Below are 19,644 nucleotides of genomic sequence, written 5' to 3'. Positions count from 1 at the left end.
TAGTACAGCAGATGGCCCATTTAAGTACTTACGGTAGTGATAATGTAAAGAAAGGAAATGTTAAGCCATTGTGCGGAGAAAAAGTAAAAAAAAAAAAAAAAAAAAAGAAAACAATGCATTACTAATACCGAACAGAGCATCCCCTCAGAAGAACGAAGCTTTGGAACTGGAAGCAGAAGCCTGAACTTCTCATCTGATTTCCTAATTTTCTACTTGCTGCAACCATGGGTATGGTAAGTTACTAACACTATTGTTGCATATACCTCTGGGGAAGTGCTCTGCTATGAATGCCTAGAAACAGAAAGAACACACGAGGCTGTGGACCATAGGGAGCAACAAAAAGGCTCTTAGAAGACTGAATTGATGTTAGTTCTAAAAAAAACTGATGCATGTAATACTAGAGCATTTCAACTGTGGACAGAAATTCACACACTCAAAGTAAAGTCAGTATCTAAGTTTCAAAATTGCAACATACACACACAAATTTATCTGTCATGAACAGACGGAGCAGATGATAATCGCCTCTGCAGATCACACAGCAAGTGTCAGAAACAAACATTCAAAACAGCCACTTTAGCACAAGTCTTTGCTCTCTTTACCACAGAAGCATGAACAATTGTTTCAGACGTACTATGACCTTTGACATTCAGCTGTGAAAAATACTTTGAAAATGTGGCATTATGGTTACTACTTTTCAACAAGAGGTTTCTGCCTGGCAACCTGGATTTGAGAGTCAAGATGAATGGAGTACACAATCTACTGCTGATAACAAAAAGGTTTTGCTGATAATCTTAATGGTATCTATGTAACTCCAATGCCTCAGTTGAATACCTGGTAGCAAAGACCACAGATTTCATCAACTATATTGGCTCTGGGGACAATATATCAAGTGTCCAAGACCAAATAACCACATACCCATATTAGTTTAGCTTTATAGTTCTTTGTTCTATTTCTACTTTATCAGTACATAAAAAGTCTCAAAGAAGCTCAGTTTTATTATGCATGGAGTTGTAATAATGGCCTTCAATGACAACATTTCATGCATTAACATGAAAGCAGCATCAAAAAAATAAAGCTACTAAAAATGCTGCAATTGATTCACAGCCAAAACAGACAAAAAAGAGATATTGATAAAGGAAGACTTTTTTATATCACTAGAGTAAAAGATTACTAAGTAAAGTACAAGAGCCCTGGTAGTTATTCTTTACTCTCGATCTTCTCACGGGTTCTTAGCAGTACCCTGTAAATTGGATTATCTTCCCTTTCAAATCAACACCAAACATACAGCATGTTTGTTCTATTTGCTGTTAATGGATGAGTGCAGATTGATAGGTTCTTTAGAATACACCATAAATAGTAAAAACACATGACAGCCCTCATTTATGCACTGGCAATATAACCACTGTAGCTGGCAAAAATTATGGGGTTATTAAAAAAGTGCTTAGGGAGAAATAAACAGAGCAGATTGGCATTACTAATAATGGCTACTGATAGCAAAATAAGTCTGTTTAGACAAAGAGGAAAGAACAATGTATAAAAATGCCTGCATCTGTTCTTTTCTTGTTCTACAGAAAAAAACAAATTTAAATAAATTTTTAATTCTAAAGCTTTTACATATTTTTCCTGAGATACAGGAAAAAATGCATTATTACAAGATGTGGTTTTGCCCCTGATATGAATAAGCAATTCTGCAAATATTTCTCTGTAGGCTTATTCAGGAAGATGAAGACAATAAATGCAGGTTAAAGATTAAGGTGTAACAATTCAGCAGCTCCAAAACTCATTTCACCATAAGATATCCTTTAATTTGAAACACAATACCTTTATCTTCATCTCATCAATTGCATCCAGGACCCAGCCTACTGTACCATCCCCACCACAGACAAGAACTCTGACAGCATTGCAAGGCAGCAAGGTACAAAGTTGGAGTGCTTTAGCAGGCGTAGTTTTGCTTAAATCAAAAACCTAGAATAAAGGAAAATAAGGAGTTCCATAGGTTCACAAAATATGACTCATGATTTGCCTCACAGATAAACAACTTCAAGATGTTTATTCTAATGTAAAACAAACATTCTCTATTTATAATACTACATAAGCAATTAAGCTGTTTTGATTTTTATGAGCAGAATTCGGTCACCTGAAGTCACAAAATAGCTCCAGCTGCTTCGCTAGGAATAAAAGCCATTGATAAATCAAGCTGACCAAGTCCTAAGAAAAGTCTGTATCTAGTAACATTTTCATGAGTTTTGTAAAGATGAAAGGCTTCAGATAAAAAGTTACTTTAAAATATTCAGGATACAAAGAAGTTTATTTTGTAAAGCCTTACTGGGATGCATTTAAAACAAATGTGTAGTGTTTTCTATTAGTCTGTATTCTAAGATTCAGTTTTAAACTTCACAGGGAGAATATTAAGGTACAGCCAGGAAATCCAAGGAACAACTAATTGCCTTAACGTCAACATCCTGTGCCATCTCAAGTGGACTTTAAAGGGAAAGCAACAACACAAAACAGCAACTGTAAACACCGACATTTTCACAAGTAAAGCGAGGCTTTAAACACACGTTCCAAATTAAGAAGATTTAAATATTTCTATTTCTAAAAAAAGTATATTGTTAATAAGCACGTGACTATCAAAGCAGAATTACATGTACTACTATAAATAGAAAACTGCACAACTATTAAAAGAACCAGAAAAAACATGGAAGCGGGGGGACCTCTGAATTTTTATTCTCCACACAACCTTATTCTTTCTAAAACAAACTGCATGAATTTGTTTCCTTTACTGACCTTCCAAAAGATCCTACTACCATTATGGAAGTAAAGTGATGCTGATTCTAATTTAAACTGTTACTTAGTTATAGTGGCTTTTCACTGTAATTACCTGAACAGGGTTCAGCAGAATTTTAAATTCTCCCAGTAAAATTTCACCCATGTTGTTTCCACTACGAGTATTAGCCAGTACGATTACTGGGATCCAGTGTTTTCTGCCATAAGGTACTATCTGCAAAAAGATGACGGTAAGTCACACAAACACTGCATGTTTGAAAATGTCTAAAGCCTTGCTTCATAATCAGTTCCCTCCAAGTGCTGAAATGAGGAAGTTACCAATTAGTCTGATGTAGTCAAAACAAACAAATACTTTCAACACAAAGGCTGAAGATTCGTTCTACAGTGCTTGGGAGAACAAATGCTACAGCGTTATAAACTCAGTTCTTGTGATGTAAAAAACAAACAAACAAAACTTCCTACATCTTTATCAAGTTTTCCAGTTTTATTAAAAAACAGAAGCCAGACAATACATTATAAAAACAAGAAGCAGAAGGCAATTACCTTTTCATAATCGGTTCTTTTGTCTTTACGCAGCTGGTTGACTGTGGACAAGTAGTATGGTGGAATAATTAAGTCTCTGAATTCTCCAAACGTACACTCCTCGATCTTTAAACAATCCAGCATGCAGTCGTCATGTACAGTACACTGACACCACACACATCTGGAAAAAAGACCAAAAAAATCAAGAGAAATCCTCAAACAAATGACACAAATTTTGCTTATGTATTTTAGAAAGAGAGACTAATTTCTGAGAAGTACTTATGTTTACACGCACTGTTATAAGTAATATTTTAAGCACATTATAGAGAAAAGCATGCACTCTCTGGAAATTCAAGTGACTATGTATTGGCTACAGAAAATTACATAACTTGATCATGTCCTCAAAAGTCTAGAAAAACAGTTGCATTCTGATAAATAAAGATACCAATTTTAAATTAACTCATTTTTATCTCCAAAACTTAAGTGCTATAAATACCACCTTGCACTGTATGCAGCAGTTACACTGAAAGCTTGTATGAGAAACTGAACTCCTATCCATCCTTAAAAAGCACACACTAGAGTTCAGTTTAATAATTTCAAGTGTTACTAATTCCATTAATTGACTTTGGTGATAAGTTTCCTAAAAGTGATAATACCCCTTAGGTCTGAAACCTAAAAGGTTACACAGTACTGTGCAAGGCTGATGGGATTTTGCTATGCAAAATTGCTCAGCTTTTTGACCTACTCTAAAAGCTGCCCTGGCAAACAGACTAGAACAAGAGGGAATACTGCAATACCTCTTGCCAGCCTCTGCAAAATATTAATCTTCATTTGCTAAAAAGCCTTGGTTTAAGCAGCCGTGAAAGCTATTTTTGGAGTCCTTCTGCTTAATCCAGCACACAACTAGGGAAGCGATGATACTTGCCCTGTACTGTAGACAGGGACTATTGACAGTTATTGTCTGCTTTTCTCATTCTTCCTCCTTTTGCATTCATAATCCTGTTCCTTTCCTGCTCTCATAGACATACTCTCTCTTAAGGTTTTGTTTCTGACAGTATGCTCATGTATGATGGAATTCTGCTAACTTACCATGCAATTTCACAGTATCACACAGAAATAGAGCAAAAGCAGACATCCTTTGAGAACGCAGAGGTCACACTTTACACAGGATGTGTGCCACTACCTCTATGTTCTAGCCTAATATGCCACTGTGTGCCATGCCAACAACTTTACAAGCAACCTTACTGATGACAGTATGAGCCCTTCAATTTCTTAAAACTTTTTGTCGTTCTTACTACAAACTGTAACTACAGATTATATTACAGCAACTTTTAAGAACTTCCTATTAGCTTCTTTTGAGCATCCTTTAAAAGGTAAAACAAAAACAAAAAACAAACACCAGTTATAGGATGGTTGTTTGTTCTAGCTGCACTAAGCAGATGCCAGTTTTGCAGAGACGTACGCACATTTTGGCAATCTGAAATGCACGCTATGCTACTGAAATTGCTCAGGCTATTCACGTACAAATGACATGTGCATTAGAACCTTTTTAGGACTGTCCCGTAAAAATATAAGCTCTCTTAGACATTGCCTTTTAGATGTAATTATACATTAGCTAGCACATCATTATGGAGAAATGCAAGCAAGAGAACAGGTAGACCAAAGATGCAATATCCTGCCCTTAATCTATGACTCAGGTAACCCACAAGCACCCATTTTCATTTTAGGTTCTCTCAAATTGTTTTTGTGGCAATGTGTTCTAAAAAGACTGCAGTTAATTAAACATGGATGTAGCATCACACTTCCACATACAAAACCAAACTTCCTTGCAGTACCTGTAGTCGCAGAGCTTGGGCTGTGTGCCACACTGTTGTTTGCATACCACACAGTAGCTGCAGAGTGGGACGTTGCCTCTGATCCAGTGATGCAGCATAGAGCTGCGGGCTCTACCATCACTCCTCATCATAATTTCCTTGCAAAGAAAGTGCTGGTCAGCCTTCTTTAGGCATCCTTCACTGACACGCAGCCCACAGCAGCTGCAGAAAGCACCCTGGAGGATGTGCTGAGCACACACACAGCAGTAGGAGGGCTGCCCGAAGAGATCGGTGTAGTGCCAGTCGTGCTTGCTCTTGCGAAAGATGTCACGTCTCAGCACCTGCCGCCGGGACCGCTGGAAGCTGCACCACAGGGTGATCAGCACCGGCACGATGACAGAGCACAGAGTCCAAAACACCAAGCTCCAGTCCGCGACGACCGAGGACGAGGAGGAAGCACTGCTTCTGCCCTCCGTGCCTGCCATTCCTCACCCAGCTCGGTCTTCCCAGCCTAACCCCTCAAGAAGACAGCCGGGCGAACCCGCGAACGGCTGCCTGGCTCCAGCAGCCAACGAGCAGCTTCGTGAAACATCTTCTAACCCCTCCCTCAGCACCTCCGTGCCCTCACAGCCAGCATCCAGGACAGGGATGCCGCTGCTGGCCTGGTACCAGGGGCTCTGCCGCCGCTTAGCACAAGGCCAGCCGCCCCCCGGCCCCCTCCCGCCCCCAGCACGGAGCCTCCGGGGGGCTCCGGCTCCTACAAGGGCCCCGCGCCTCCCCTCAGGCCCCTCGGCGGGGGAGGCCCGGCCCCGCGGGCCCCGGGCCGCCCCCCCTCAGGCCGAGGCCATGCGCTGGGGGCCGCCGCCGCCCACCACCGACCTCCCTCGCCCCGTGCCCGCTTCCCTCGGCTACTGACGGCGGCTCCCCGGGGCCGGGGCCGGGGCCGAGGCCGAAGCCGGGGCCGGGCCGGCCGCACCGGGCCGAGGGGCTCCGCTCCGAGCCGGCGGCCGGGGATGCGCAGAGTGCAGGAAGCGGAAGCGGCGGGTACCAGGCAACGGGCGCCGCCCGGAAGTGGGGCCTGGCCGCCACCGGCTATGTCGCGACTCTGTCACGATTTGTAGAAGGGGGCGGGACTTGTCGCAAGCGGCCCCCGGACGCTGGTTCCCCCTTGGCTGAGTTTTGTCCCTTTGTTCGCCGTGTTTGTCCCTTCGCTGCCCCACCCGTAGCGGCTCTTTGCTCATAAATTCATTCACGTAGTGCTGGGAAGCTTTCCCTGTAACAGTTGTAAAAATAAAGTAATGGTTGCTGTTATTAGAAACTACAAGTTTTTTCTGCTGTAAAAACAAAATACTTCACAGTTACCTAAATCCATACACTACACATCACATCTCTTGGATTTTAGACTGTCAGTACCTTAAAACATGCTGGAAAATGCATGCACTGCACAGTTTGACAATATACATGTTTACGTGAGTTCCATGACACAATGGGACACAGAACCCAGGAACTGCCCATTTTTTCTTTCAAGGCCCAACTACTGAGCTGCTCTGCTTTTTGTCACCTACTTCGACTCTGGTTCAGTCCTTACACCTGTGGCACCCCACGTTAGCTCACGGCTGTCAGGCTGATACAAACACCCTGGTACCGGTGTCAGCAGTTGAACTCAGCCAGCCCAGTGAGCTGAAGAGAGGTTTCCGGTGTTCACTGGAGCCTCTGGTGTTCACCAAAGCTGAGATCACCCTGCAGGTTTCTGGCTGAGGGGCACTGACAGCACCTCAATCTAACCCGCCTGCCTGATTTCCTGAAACTTTCTGTTTCTTAGTATTAGTTTCTTAGTATTTCTTAGAGACCCACAGCTTTCAGCCAGGTTTCGCTGAAAACTGGCTGGTTTGCTCAGAAGCTTGTGAGCGCAGAAAACGCTGCACAGACACAACTGCTTGAACACCACTTCTCTAAGGAAAGAAAAAAGGCAGAAACAAGAAGCCCTGCTCAGGGTATGGGCTGGCAGCCTGTGGTGCAGCAGGGATGGGGATGTGCTCCACCTTTCCCTCTGAGGGGAAAGGGTAATTGCTCATGTCCTTTGTATGGCAGCCACTGATGAATTCTGACTGTTTCAAAAGATATATTCAAAGGGACATGTATTCCTTTCCCTACAAACTGGTGATGCTGGTGCCCTATGTCCAGAATAGTGCTGCTCAAATGTACAGCCGGTGACATTTCTGAAGGTAGAAACTAGCTCTCTGGAAACACATTTGTTAAACTCACATTCATACTTCACACTGTATTAAATAGTGAGGTCATTTATAATCCTGTTTTCCACTAACTTGTCCTGAAAAGAAGAATTATGTGAGTTTTCATTTCTGTGATTCTATTAATTTGATGAAAATCTCTGTATTTCCACAGTGGTAGTTTGGCTTTGCTAGAGTTAAACCAAGTTAATACATACTTCTGTGCTGGAGTAAAGTTAGAGAGAGGAATTTTTAACAAAAGGCCCCTTCTAAGATTAACATTCAGTAATAGGCAATTGTATCTTTTAAAAAGCAATTGTTTTTCTTAGGCACCTGAAACCATGGCTTGCTATGCTAAATGAAAGGTAATGTGTCCTATTTTCACAAATTTAAAATATCCAGCATAACTCAGAAACCTGAAGTGGAAAAATAGTCTTCTATTTTCTTTCCCTCAGGAACAGAGTTATGCTGAGAATGTTTGAACAGATAACAGCCATATTCAAAACTTCAGGCCAGATGTCTTCAAAATTATACTATAAGTCAAATTAGTTAAAGCATAAACAAACATCTGTGACTGACGTAGCTACTTCAAATAGGCTAATGCCTCAGTCAGTGTTATTCATTTTGGAACAGACTGAGAGAAAGCAGAATCAAAATGAAGAAGTTACTTGTGTTTATCTTCTTTCTGGTCCTCATGACCACTTTTACAGGTAGGAGTTTATATAAAATAAAACTGTATATGTATGTAATTACAGAGTATAGCTGCAGAGCATATTAGCATAATATTAGTAATTTGTATTTTAGTATCTTCATATTTCATTTTTAATATTTAACTATTTTTATATTACAGGCTTTACATGATTTATTTTTTAACGGTTGTGCTACTGTATTAGATATTTTACTCTCTGCATTAGCACGCTGCAGTCATTTATTCTAAAACCAAAATGCTTTATTTTATGAGCTTACAATTTTAATATTATTTTACCAAGGTCCTGAAAGTTAAACGTTCAATTCAATCTCTCCTTTGCAACAAATTCTAACTCATTAGAAAAATACTTCTAGAAAGTAAAGCAATGCAGAAAAGAACAAAGAATTGGAAGAGTTACTGATGTTATTGGTTAGATGGTGCTATTATATTTTCTCATTTTAGATAGTAACATTAATATGTACGGTTTGTTTCATATTGATAGAACCAGACTATAGAAAGCCCAAGTTAAAAAAAAATGGTTTAAAATTCCACTCATATCGCCTGGAATGCAATATCCCCTGGGAAGGGGCTGTAATGAAAGAACACTTTGTATATAGACAAAAATAAGGTTTGGAGACATTTGGTTTTACAACTGACAGGTAAAACATTAACTTTATCGTAATTTCATAACTAATTTCTGCTTTTCCATCTTTAGAGACTTCACCAATTATGACTGAAAAAGAAGCCAAACAGATTCTGAGAACTCGTCGTGAAGACAGACGAAGAAAAGCTGGTTTCCCTGATGAGCCAATGAGGGTGATTTATGATATTTTTAAATTACATTAACAAAAAAAAAAAAAGGAAAGAAAAATGTGCTTAATATTAGATTTCTATAGATATAATTCTAAGCAGTAAGTTATGAATATCATCTTTTAAAGCAGCTGAGCTCTGCGAAATATTAAAAATCTCCTTTGCATTCTTTCAATTACTGTCACGTAGCATTCTGAAAATGCTGAACATTGCTCAGGAAGTGTATGCTTGCAGAATGTGGAAATTATTTATCACGGTTCAAAAATGCCGATTAAATTATTGAGAAGAAAGTGGCTTTTCATTTCTAGAAATGTGGAGTTCATCAGGTTGTTCCTGAAAAACTAAATAACAGGAAATGTCTTCCACTTACAGTACATTCTGCACTCAAGGCAGAAAGGAGATGCAGGTGTCAGCGGTCAGTGTGGAGATTGAGGTAGTTTTAAACTAGCTTTAAAATCATTTACTTTCATTCACTTGTATATGAATGCTACAGATTGGATAGTTTGTTATGACATTGTAGGCATTTTTAGCTGCTAGCTTAATGCAACAGCATTATTTTTGCAAGTAATATTTACATTTATTCATTTCTAAACCATTTTACAACAAAAGAAAGAAATAAAAGAATTTAGAAGGCTTCTGTTTTACTTGCTTTGACAAGATGTAACATATAATTCTGCACTTCTCAAGAGCCACTTAAGGTATTTTAAAATTAGTGCCTATTTCTTTCCAAAGTAAACAAACTGTGCAAGAATTACATGGTTCTGAAGAGGCAAAAACCACAGAAGCCGGAAAGCACACAATAGATTGTGCATGTATGATGAATACAAGGAGCTCAGTTTAGCAAGGTGCTGAATGAACACTTCTGAACTCCATAGGGCATGAAGAGTACTGTATATCTATAGGGCATGAAGAGCACTATATACCTCCCAAGACTGAGGTCACTGTGTGCCAGGCTTGCAGAGACAGCAAGTGGTTTTCTCTTTCCTATAGTTAGTGGCTGGCCATACACCACTTCTGATGTACACACTTCTTTGTCAACTGTGATGTCCAAAACAAATCAAAGCTGTCAGAAGAATATTACACTATGCTTGTTAACAATCTTGTACAAGCAGGACTATACAACAGAGCCAAGAAACAAGTAGGCATGGGCTTTACAACAGCCTACAACATTCAAGATTGGGTTGGCTTCCATGCTGTTCTAAGTAAGCCTTGTAGTTTTCGCAAATTAGTGGGAATACATCCCATCCATGCTTATGCTTAGTATACCACCACGATTACATAGTACATTATATAGTAAATATCTTCAATACGAAATAACTAAAACAGTGAAGTTGGATCGAGTTACATTCTGTATTACAGGCAGTTACACATGTACATGTGGAGAGTAGAGGGAATTAGGGCTAGAGAAGCATTTGATTACTGACCTCTGTTGCTATATCCTGGCCACTTTCCATGGTACCATGCTTGGACTGGCAAACACTTTGTTGAGCTCTTTTTTGATGAGAAATTCCAACTGATTTTTTTTTCTATACAGCAACACTCTCTTTCTGTAAGAAAACCCAAATGTGGAGTATTTGTTTTTCTCACTAAATGTCAAGATTTTCAGTAGAAAAGGAAATATCTTTCAATTAAAAATCCATCCCCCCTGCCATGTTGAACATAGAGATTTACCACTGTGAATGAAGGGTCATGGCCACCGTATCCCTGTGCACAATTCTACCACAGTCTCAAAGAGAAAAACTGATTTTGCATGGATTCCTTGTAGCAGAATGAAGTTAGTGCTGGGATGAACCTGCCTCTGTTCAGCTATTTTAAGCAAAAACTGTTTGTACTAGGCCAGATCATGCTGAGCTAGGGAATTTAATTTGCAATTCTTTGTGAAACAGTTTGACTTCCACAGTGCTGTTTCACTAAAAACGCCTGTTCACTTACAGACAACAAGATCTGCCATCTCTTATTATTTAAAAATGTCATTTATAATATTAGCATATTTTAATCTTCCTTTGACTGAGGCCCTACTTTTATCAAGTAGCATCTTCACGGTCATATAGTCCTGTTCTCTTCAGGTTCATAAAGCAGCTTCACTGAGGGATTTGAGCCAAGTTCCTTTGCACTGTGAGGAACACAGAGCACAGTATAAGGCAGGACACCAATGCTTCCTGCTGCCCTCCTGTGCACCAACCCTCTGAGCAGCTCAAAGAGCAGAGAACTGGATGACAGCAGGAATACTTGGCCACTGTAAAAGGTTTACACTACAGCTTCCATTGCTACAATGCTCAGTGTGCTAAGCAATGGGGTACATTTTGAAAAAAATATATCTCATATACACAAAGGTTATAAGCCCACATGCACTGAGACTGTAACTTTTTTAAAAGCACATTTTCGTCCCAATGGAGGTCAAGTTTTTGGCACATGGCTCACTTAATTTGAGAACTCGTTGCTTACATCATAAAACCTGTATGTTACTATGGGAAATTCACATTATTTATCTATCACACTAATACCAATCAGCACTGATGGACAGTGCTTACTGGACCCCCTCAGAGCACTGCCACATGATCCTATAGAGGTTTAATGTTTTTTAATCAGCAGGAATCAATTTTCAAAAGAGGATGCAACGGATCTGTCTGTGAGACTCCTTCTGTACCCCCAGGACCAACAGAGGTTTCTGTGTAGATATGCCAATAAGAAATGTGTATGTGGAATTCTTAATTTATGAATATTATTGCAAAATTTGTGCTCAACATGTTTACTAATATGGCGGATTATGTCAATCATTAAGTATCGCTACATTGGGACAAACTGATTCGCAACCCCATTTCATTATGTTTGCTAATTTTCAGGAGTAAATTCATTACTCTTGTGAATACTGTAAAATTATCCTGGTTCATTGGCCTGACATCAGACCTGAGTGATTGCATAATTAAATTACATTTTCTTGTCTTTAAATAGGAGCATATGCTTTACGTCCAGCGCTTGGAGCAGAGATCAGAAGAACAATTCCTTGAACACTGGTTGAATCCACATTGCTTCCCACACTGCAACAGGGATTTAGTCCATCCAATCTAACAGTTTTGGCTACCCTGCAATTGGTATATAAATATGTATATATATATATATATATATATATATATATATATATTTACAGTGCATACTTTATTCTCTTAAAAAAAAAAAAAAAAGGCAGAACCACAAACTGGAAGAGGAGAGAATAACCAATGGCTGGAGGAAGCACCTTGCACTGAAAGGTGTCTGGCAATAGAACAGAACAGTGGCAGGAAACATAAGAGCCTTAAGCATCAGCTGTGCCCGTGTAGTTCTGTTCATATTAATAAAACATTTGGTTGTGCATTTATCTGCTATATGGATATAAGTTGGTGACTGCACAACATTCTTATTAACATTGCTTGACATTGTTCCAGTTTCTTTTCTGTCTGCTTATGCTTTTTTTCCAACTATTTTTCATCTATTTAAGTCTTGTACTTGTTCACTAAGCTTTCAGTAAGACTGTGGCAGGATGAAACTCATAGTCTTCATCCTTGAGATATCTGAGATACAGTCTGACTTGCTAAGAGTTGAGCTTGTTCTTCAGTATCTCATCTGCAATAATCTGCTAACTGCTGATTTCTTAAATGGAATTCACTGCTTAGTACACATGCTGGTAAGCATTAACACAGAACATTTTCATGGTGCTTGTATGGGTTACCAGTTCTGTTTATCATTTTCAACATCAGTGTAATAGACAGCATAATTTGCTTTACTGCCTCTGTTCGTCATATGCATCATAAAGTTAAATGGGAAAATATATTCCAAAGCGCAGCCAGAAAGCAGACACTACTCATAAGCCAATTGGTAACAGTATACCACATGCCAATAGAATGTCATGCACATTAGGTTTGTGCTATGGTCATCCTATTTTTCCTTGTGTATTTTGCACACAGTTATACAAACTTATCACTACATTCAGAAACTGTGAATCTGGGGGGGGTGGGGTGGGGTGGGGGGTAAGACAGGTATAAGCTTGTAAAATGTAAGTATTAATCCTAAACTCTTCCAATTCCCAATGGCTGTTTTGGTTGCCAAAAAAGAAGATATAACCATATTTGTGTATTTTTGTAACAGGATAAGCCTTCCCCCTAACGTTCTCTAAACAGAGATGAAATTTTTCACGTAGAATTATCACCATAAAGTGATGCTATATCACTCACAGTTAATTTCTTAACATAAAAATTGCAGATTTAGGGCCATACTTTAAAAAGCACTTAAGCATTAAAATACAGAGATGGTATCTGTCAGGGCTGATCTGAGTTGAAAGATAGAAAGTTCATCTGCTTAAAATTCTACTAGGTATCCATCTATACCTGTACGCATCTAAAGACCTTTGAAAACTTGGATGTTGGGGCAGGCTTCAACAGAGTTACGCTAATCCACAGTAAGCCAAAGGTCTGACACTTATTTAAAAACAAAACCACAAAATTCCCAGACCTTAGCCCTAGGAGGTAAGTTGGCAGTTTTCAAAAAATCTTCCAGCTGAGACACAACTGAAAGCTGGCTCACTTCTACCCTGCTGACAGTGAGGTGAAGAATTGTTAGAAAAATGCTTAAAAGATTTGATGCCCTTTGTATGTTATTAGTAGGGCTAATCTTTCTGTGTGTTTTAATTATATTTTCCATTTTTTTTCTGCAGGTCTCTTCATGGTCACTGAAGAGGATACGTATTATGATTGTGTTAAGGACAAGGTTATTCCTGCATTGGCTATGTGCTCATTGTAGAGCTGAACCTCTTTGCAATACAGTACAGTCCTAGTGATATGGCAAAAGTTCCAAACATAAATGGCTAGATATATTATAGACCAACATACATATTCTACCAGTAGGGAAAACAAGTATTGCATGCATAGATAAATAAACCAAGGGTTTCCTCCAAGTTCTGAGGAATGGGCAAGGAAAAATCACCAATTAGTCCTCAATAAACTGAAGGCCACCTTTCTGAACTTTGGAGGAAACATTAATTTTAGCTTTGTAGGTTAAAAACCAAAATTGTATGAAGACACAACATTTATGCAACACTGATCTATGTTTCATTGCCTGATGAGTATTTCATGTATTACTTCATAATAAATGCTTGATTCAGATACATTTTCAGATGATTTCGTTATGCTACGCTCCCATACTATATGCTGAAAGAGATCACTGGAAGTGAGGCTCGGTATTGCAAAGTGATTTCTATTTGTATTGCAAGTATTTCAAAGTGAGGACTTTATAGGATTGGTAGGTGAGAAGGAAGAAGGTGTAGTATAATCATTTTATAGTTTCTCTGCACAACTTTTCCCACTCTTTTATAATTCTGCCAGGTCAGCCACATGTATTCAGCCATCCCTTTTCTTCCTGTGTGCCTTTAAAACTTATGCCTTGGTATAGGACTTCTTGTACAGTTAAATAGTAAACATATGATACCTGCAAAACAACATAAGAAATGTCTTGATGGCTTTTACCTGACAGTCATTATTTGTAATGGCAACAGAATTAGTTATGGACAGAACAAAGTAACTTTCAGAGTTCTTCACTGCAGTCACACTAAGAGCCTGATGACAGGTAACAAAATAAAAAACAATCCATTGAAGATACATATGATAATTACTGCATCAGAGCATTTGGTAGGCTGAAATAGAACAACTGTCCTTCCAGTAAGACAGCCCTTTTGGATGACTCCAAGGAAATAATTTAAATCTCAAAGCATCAAAGGCTTACTTTCCCCTAATGTCAAGATGGAATCATAGATTAAATCTGGGAGTGTAAAAGAGTATAATCAGGGCTATTGTATGCTTCATTTATAATACTCTATGCCACATAGATCTCAATTTGCATATCTCCATAGAAGTTAACATCATTAGGGGAAATCCTGGCTCTGTTTTCTCTTGCTTAGAGAAAAAAATCATGCCGATCCCAATTATGCCAAATTTCACCCAGTGAAAGTCTATTTAAGTACTTGTCTGAAATAACAGAACACCCACCTAGTTATATTCAGTCACAGGTTAGATAATTAGTAAGGTTAAATTGTAGCTGCTAGGTCTACCTCAGTAACACTGAGCTAATCCTAATGCAAATGTGGAATTGAGATTGCTTACTGCTTTTAAGATTGCTTTTCCACGTTAGGATTGAGGGATCTCATAGGAATCTCCACAGAAAGGCTAAGTAATATTATGTCTAACTTACAAGGAGAAAACTAGGAACACAGATGATGTGCTTACAGGCCCCTCCGTGTTCTGTGCTCTCTCCCACTTTGTACGGGGAAAAAAAAAAAAAAAAAAGGTACGTTGTTTGTATTATTTACCTCACATTTGCCTCAGGCTGATTCATCTGGCCAATAGGCTAAAGAGCCAACTCACATTTGCACTCAGATTCAAATCAAAACCATTACAAGTGTTTCTAAAATTCTAGCATTTACACTTTACAAAAGTAAACGCTCTCTTACAGGTAGCTGCACTTCTGTTCTGTGGTAGAACAGATCATTGAAGTAACTCCTGGTCTGTCAAAACAAGAACAGCTATATAAGAAAGGACACTATATAAGAAAGTTTGAAACAGAGAGAGTAAGGGGATGAAGAACTCAAGGTATTTCATTTTAAGACATCCAACTATTCTGCCGGATTTAGGAAGCCAAGTTCTCCCTTCATACAAACTAATTTAGGCCCTACAAGTTAACAGAGAAACACTCCTTCAACCTACATGAGAGACAGCCAAAGAAGAAAAAAGGTGTTACAGCACAGCTGATCTTTGGAAGCTTGCTCAGCACTGGCAAACAGTGCAGTCTAAAGAGACAGACGGCAAGATTATGACTGCATTAGACATTTTTTGACAGTAAAATAACTCATACATCAATTAGCATAAAAGGTTAACACTGCATAAACATTATACTTAGTTTTATCTACAGAAATTATATAATTAAACTTTTTCCAAAGTCCTTCAGTGTGGCTGCTCCATTGTGTTTTTATTCTCTTCCTTTATCCAGGTCTTTCCCTCAAGGCCATGCTGCACTTGAAATCGTCTAAAGTTGAGCTAAATAAGTGTATTCAAGGACTAGTTGAAAGTTTGCATTTATCCATGTCTGAAATCACGGGGAAAAATGATAGACTTCTTCACATGCATGCAAGCCATTAGCTTTTCTGCTGGGTGAAGATTTTTGATGATCTGTATAACACTAAGTCATTAGAATTTACATCTGAATGCCATGAGAGGGTTTAATATAATAAAAAAAAAAAAAAAAAAAGAAGAACAAATGTTCTGCAAGTTGTATGCTGAGGATGGGAAAATTGGCAGAATAGTTGATTTCCAAATGCTTTTACAGAAAAATGTTACAACAGACTTAGGAAAATCTTTCACATACGAAAAAGATAAAGACAGCATAAGCTTTCATCACTGCCTGACTTGCTTTATATTCAGTGCCTGATAACATTGTCTCTTTTCATGTGAAAAACTGTCCACTAGATGCCACTGTTTCTGCACAAAACTGCACCACAGCCCTCAACGGCCATTTGACTCGAAATATTCTGCATCCCTCCTTCTCCCCTCTTGATTTTTTACTCCTTTTCTAAAACGTTCAGCTCGGATGATTGAGATTAAAAGTCACAGGAAAAAAAAAAAAGACCTTTAGCAAATGGTCAATTTTTTTTCCCCTTTGGATCCAAGATTGTAGTGAAAATGGATGTTACTGTAGTGTCTGCCTTGTTATATGGGAGCACCCCATTATGTCATAGAAAGAAACATTTGGAAGTTTTTACAGCGCACATTGTAGAGGCTTGTGACTTTTTACTGTCTGTCATTAAAATACAGATACTAGGAATGGATGTTGTGTGTCTGCAGTTGTTCTTCACTCTCACAATGACTCTCTTTTGATCTATTTTCAGTAACCCCAAACTGTAAGCTGCAGACAAACTATATCGTGAAAGCATTGCCCTTTGTGGCATGACATTATCTTACTACCTTTATTATCTTTAGTAGCTTAGGGGACTATGTGTTAGGTTCTGTACAAACCAGTACTGGAAAATCAGTCTATGCCCAGGGCTTGAAATGTAGTACCCCTCTTTAAAAAGGGTAGATAAATAATATCAACTTTAATTTAAATATGCAACAACCCAGCAAAAAGAGACAAAGGCTGTGATTTTAAAAGCATCAACTTCAGCAAGGCCAAGACTAAAAGACTTAATCAAAGCCTGATAAGTATTATATGAAGTAGCTATAATATTGCCACTAAGCAATTTGGCAGTTCAACTAACTGGTTATTTCTAGAAGACTAGCTTACCGTGCAGAAGAACATGCACTAGGAGTACTTAATTACTAAGACTGGTATTTCCAGAACGGTCGCTGAAATCAAGTCAATAACTTAGTTTATTTGAAATCCACTTTCACAGTGGTGAAGGTAATGAAAAATGCAAAATTAAAATTACCTGTTCGTAGTTTAGATGATACAGTACTTGCCCACTTCTCATGGAGGCCAAAAAGGTGAGTATACTCTTCTACCTACGATGGCAGTGCTACTTCTCTGGAATATTTCTGAGAAGTGAACATGAAAGAATGAGACAAAGCAAATGCACATGACAATTTGAAATGAAATAATGTGTATGGAAATATTTCCCTGCAGTACTTTGGGGCTTTTTTTTTTTTTTTCCCCAGTAGTTAGAGCTTTGTTTTGAATGTTAGAATCTGGTTTTGAATGAAGACTTCTTTTTCTCTTCTTGATGAATGAATATAAAAATAACCTCTCAAACTGTGGAGGGAAACTGGATTGATTGAATGTGACCACTGCAGTAGGAATCTCGCTTAGATTCCCATTAAAAAAAAAAACAAACAACCCAACAACTTATTTTTTAATGACTACAGAGATCAGAGTGGACTTCAGAAGGTTATCTGAGCCTTTTATGGCCTACAATGAGTAGAAAATCTTGTGAGAACTATGCGTCTTGAGATTTCTGGTATGTGATTAGAAATGCTGAGTGATCTGTCTCCTTTCTGGCATTTTAATCCTTTTTCAGGACTGGGGGTAAATATGTGTACTAAAATGAAAAACAGTAAAAAGAGAAAAGGTTCAGTGAACTTTGAGCTGATATAACTACCCTTATTCTAGCAAATAGGCAATCCAGCACAGTGTAGGCTCAACATGAAACCATAGTACTTCCTTTTCTTTTTTTTTTTTTAAAATGGAGGGAGTTGTTCCAAGACAAGTGACATACCCTGTTTCCAATTCTGATATTTATGGCCATTTCTAAGGATGGCCAGGCTGAAGTCTGGGGGCAAGAGGTAGCATGGGACAACATGGTGGTCCATAGATTGCTGCATTCAGCTTTGCTGACCATGCATATACATTTATTAACTTTTCAGTTGTAAAAACCACAATTTCAGTCTCACAGGCAACAAATCTGCAACAAACTTCATATAAAAGCAAAACAAAGAAATAAATGAAGATTATTTACGTCTATGCTTATTTATGTATACCTATGTTTACAGATATTTTTATGTAGTCTAAGTTACAGAAATTAAGCTTATGTTTTAACAGTGGATTGATCTGAATTGCATGTCAGCATTCCAGATGCAGAAATTACCGTTTTCAAGAACCTTTTCTGCCCAGAGTTATTCATTTTCAAGTCCTGAGTATTTGGATGCATTTCAGTGAAACACAAAGTTTTGCTAACATCAAATCTACAGCTCTGAAGGGGATTTGGCAGAGGGTTAATATTTGGTGTTTTAGATAAGAGCCATAGCAGAAACAAAATCTTTCATTTTTACTTTTTCTCCCTCCTTCTCTCTATTTACCATTTGATGCTTTAGAGATGCCCAGGGAAAGTGAGAAAAAACGTTTTCTATTTCACATTGCACAGCTGTTGCACTGCTGGAGAAAAAACATTTTAAATATTAATATGGCTTTGGGACTAAAAGCATTTCTAAAAAGGCACTTCAATCCAATGACTTTCAGCAGAGTGAACAGTCACAAAAATAGTCAAAGACCAAAATCCCTTCAGCTGATAGTAAGGCAATTTATTTATTTTTTGGTGGATGCCTACAGAACTCATTATGTGTGATTGTATCAGATATAGCTTTCCACCTGAGTAAAGAATAGTTCATAGATGCAATAGCTTATGACAGCCTTTGGAGTCAAAAAACATCTTTTTCTCACCTCAAACTTTTAGAGTGAATTGGACTGTCTCAGTTCTCTCTCCATGCCAGCTTTAGTGAACCAGGAACACTTCAGCGCAGGTAAGAGTTCTTCATCAGCTGCACAGTCTCTTCCACCTGCTAAATTCTGTAGTTGTGGTTAACCTGTAAATGGAGACTTAAGTGTTCTTACCCAATGCTACTAATGCGTCTAAGGGTGTATACTGTGGTTATCTCATTCAGCTCTGCCACAAGCCAGCCTGTGTAGTAATCATTCCAGCTGCACCTTAAGGTGATCTACACCAACGGTACTCACAGTATTTCATCCCATCCAAAAAAGAAGCAGGGGTTTCCCTCAATGAAAATAGCTTGACAGTAGATTTCAGCAGAGGACGTTGCTTTAACTTTGGCTAGGATCCATCCCCAGGAGGCAGGGTTCTAGCACAGACAATACAGTGACTGGGCTTACTAATGGCTGCAGCATTATTTATGCACCCAGACTGCTGACATACCTTCAGTTCTGCTTTGAAAAGGAACCATCATCCTGCATGGTCTGAAATTCATGGTTGCCAAGGGACAGGAGGAGGCTGCTTCTATCATTTCAGATGCTCATCTATTTCCTATTTACCAGGGATTACAAATGTTCA

The 19,644-nt window shown here is 38.6% G+C and overlaps 2 protein-coding genes and 2 long non-coding RNA genes across 5 annotated transcripts in view; 1 reads left to right on the top strand and 3 right to left on the bottom strand.

Annotated features, from left to right (window-relative positions):
* Positions 1–6,049, bottom strand: part of DGKE (diacylglycerol kinase epsilon) — a 16,551-nt gene extending 10,502 nt beyond the window's left edge. The window contains exons 1-4 of the mRNA XM_040530299.1: positions 5,145–6,049; positions 3,331–3,490; positions 2,882–3,001; positions 1,822–1,965 (exon numbers count right to left, since the gene is read on the bottom strand). Coding sequence (XP_040386233.1) covers positions 1,822–1,965; positions 2,882–3,001; positions 3,331–3,490; positions 5,145–5,608 — 888 coding nt within the window. The 5' untranslated portion in view covers positions 5,609–6,049. The remainder of the gene's footprint in view (positions 1–1,821; positions 1,966–2,881; positions 3,002–3,330; positions 3,491–5,144) is intronic.
* Positions 1–9,721, bottom strand: part of LOC121056865 — a 22,276-nt gene extending 12,555 nt beyond the window's left edge. Inside the window, exons 1-2 of the long non-coding RNA XR_005813544.1 lie at positions 9,708–9,721; positions 6,893–6,897 (exon numbers count right to left, since the gene is read on the bottom strand). This is a non-coding gene — a long non-coding RNA (uncharacterized LOC121056865). The remainder of the gene's footprint in view (positions 1–6,892; positions 6,898–9,707) is intronic.
* On the top strand, positions 7,962–13,979 carry C18H17orf67 (chromosome 18 C17orf67 homolog). The gene is made up of 4 exons (XM_040530305.1): positions 7,962–8,061; positions 8,755–8,855; positions 11,802–11,941; positions 13,537–13,979. The coding sequence occupies exons 1-3, from the start codon at positions 8,007–8,009 to the stop codon at positions 11,916–11,918; spliced, it is 273 nt and encodes a 90-aa protein (XP_040386239.1). The 5' UTR covers positions 7,962–8,006; the 3' UTR covers positions 11,919–11,941; positions 13,537–13,979.
* Positions 10,280–19,644, bottom strand: LOC121056864. 2 transcript variants are annotated; one of them, XR_005813542.1, is made up of 4 exons: positions 19,314–19,644; positions 19,020–19,162; positions 17,296–17,401; positions 10,280–10,396 (listed from the first exon to the last, which is right to left on the bottom strand). It is a non-coding gene; the product is annotated as an uncharacterized LOC121056864 (long non-coding RNA). The 2 variants fall into 2 exon arrangements; XR_005813543.1 differs by having other exon boundaries at positions 19,510–19,644.

This window comes from Cygnus olor, chromosome 18, assembly GCF_009769625.2.
Source record: "Cygnus olor isolate bCygOlo1 chromosome 18, bCygOlo1.pri.v2, whole genome shotgun sequence".
NCBI lineage: Eukaryota > Metazoa > Chordata > Aves > Anseriformes > Anatidae > Cygnus > Cygnus olor.
Note: the sequence above shows the minus strand (reverse complement) of the source record. Positions and strands in the feature narration are given on the sequence as shown.

What these genes read in the sequence shown, in the direction of transcription:
- C18H17orf67 (XM_040530305.1), top strand. Translation starts at nt 8,007, where the DNA reads ATGAAGAAGTTACTTGTGTTTATCTTCTTTCTGGTCCTCATGACCACT. An exon ending in CCTCATGACCACTTTTACAG is followed by an intron (nt 8,062 to 8,754) that starts GTAGGAGTTTAT and finishes TTCCATCTTTAG; the next exon opens with AGACTTCACCAATTATGACT. An exon ending in TCCCTGATGAGCCAATGAGG is followed by an intron (nt 8,856 to 11,801) that starts GTGATTTATGAT and finishes GTCTTTAAATAG; the next exon opens with GAGCATATGCTTTACGTCCA.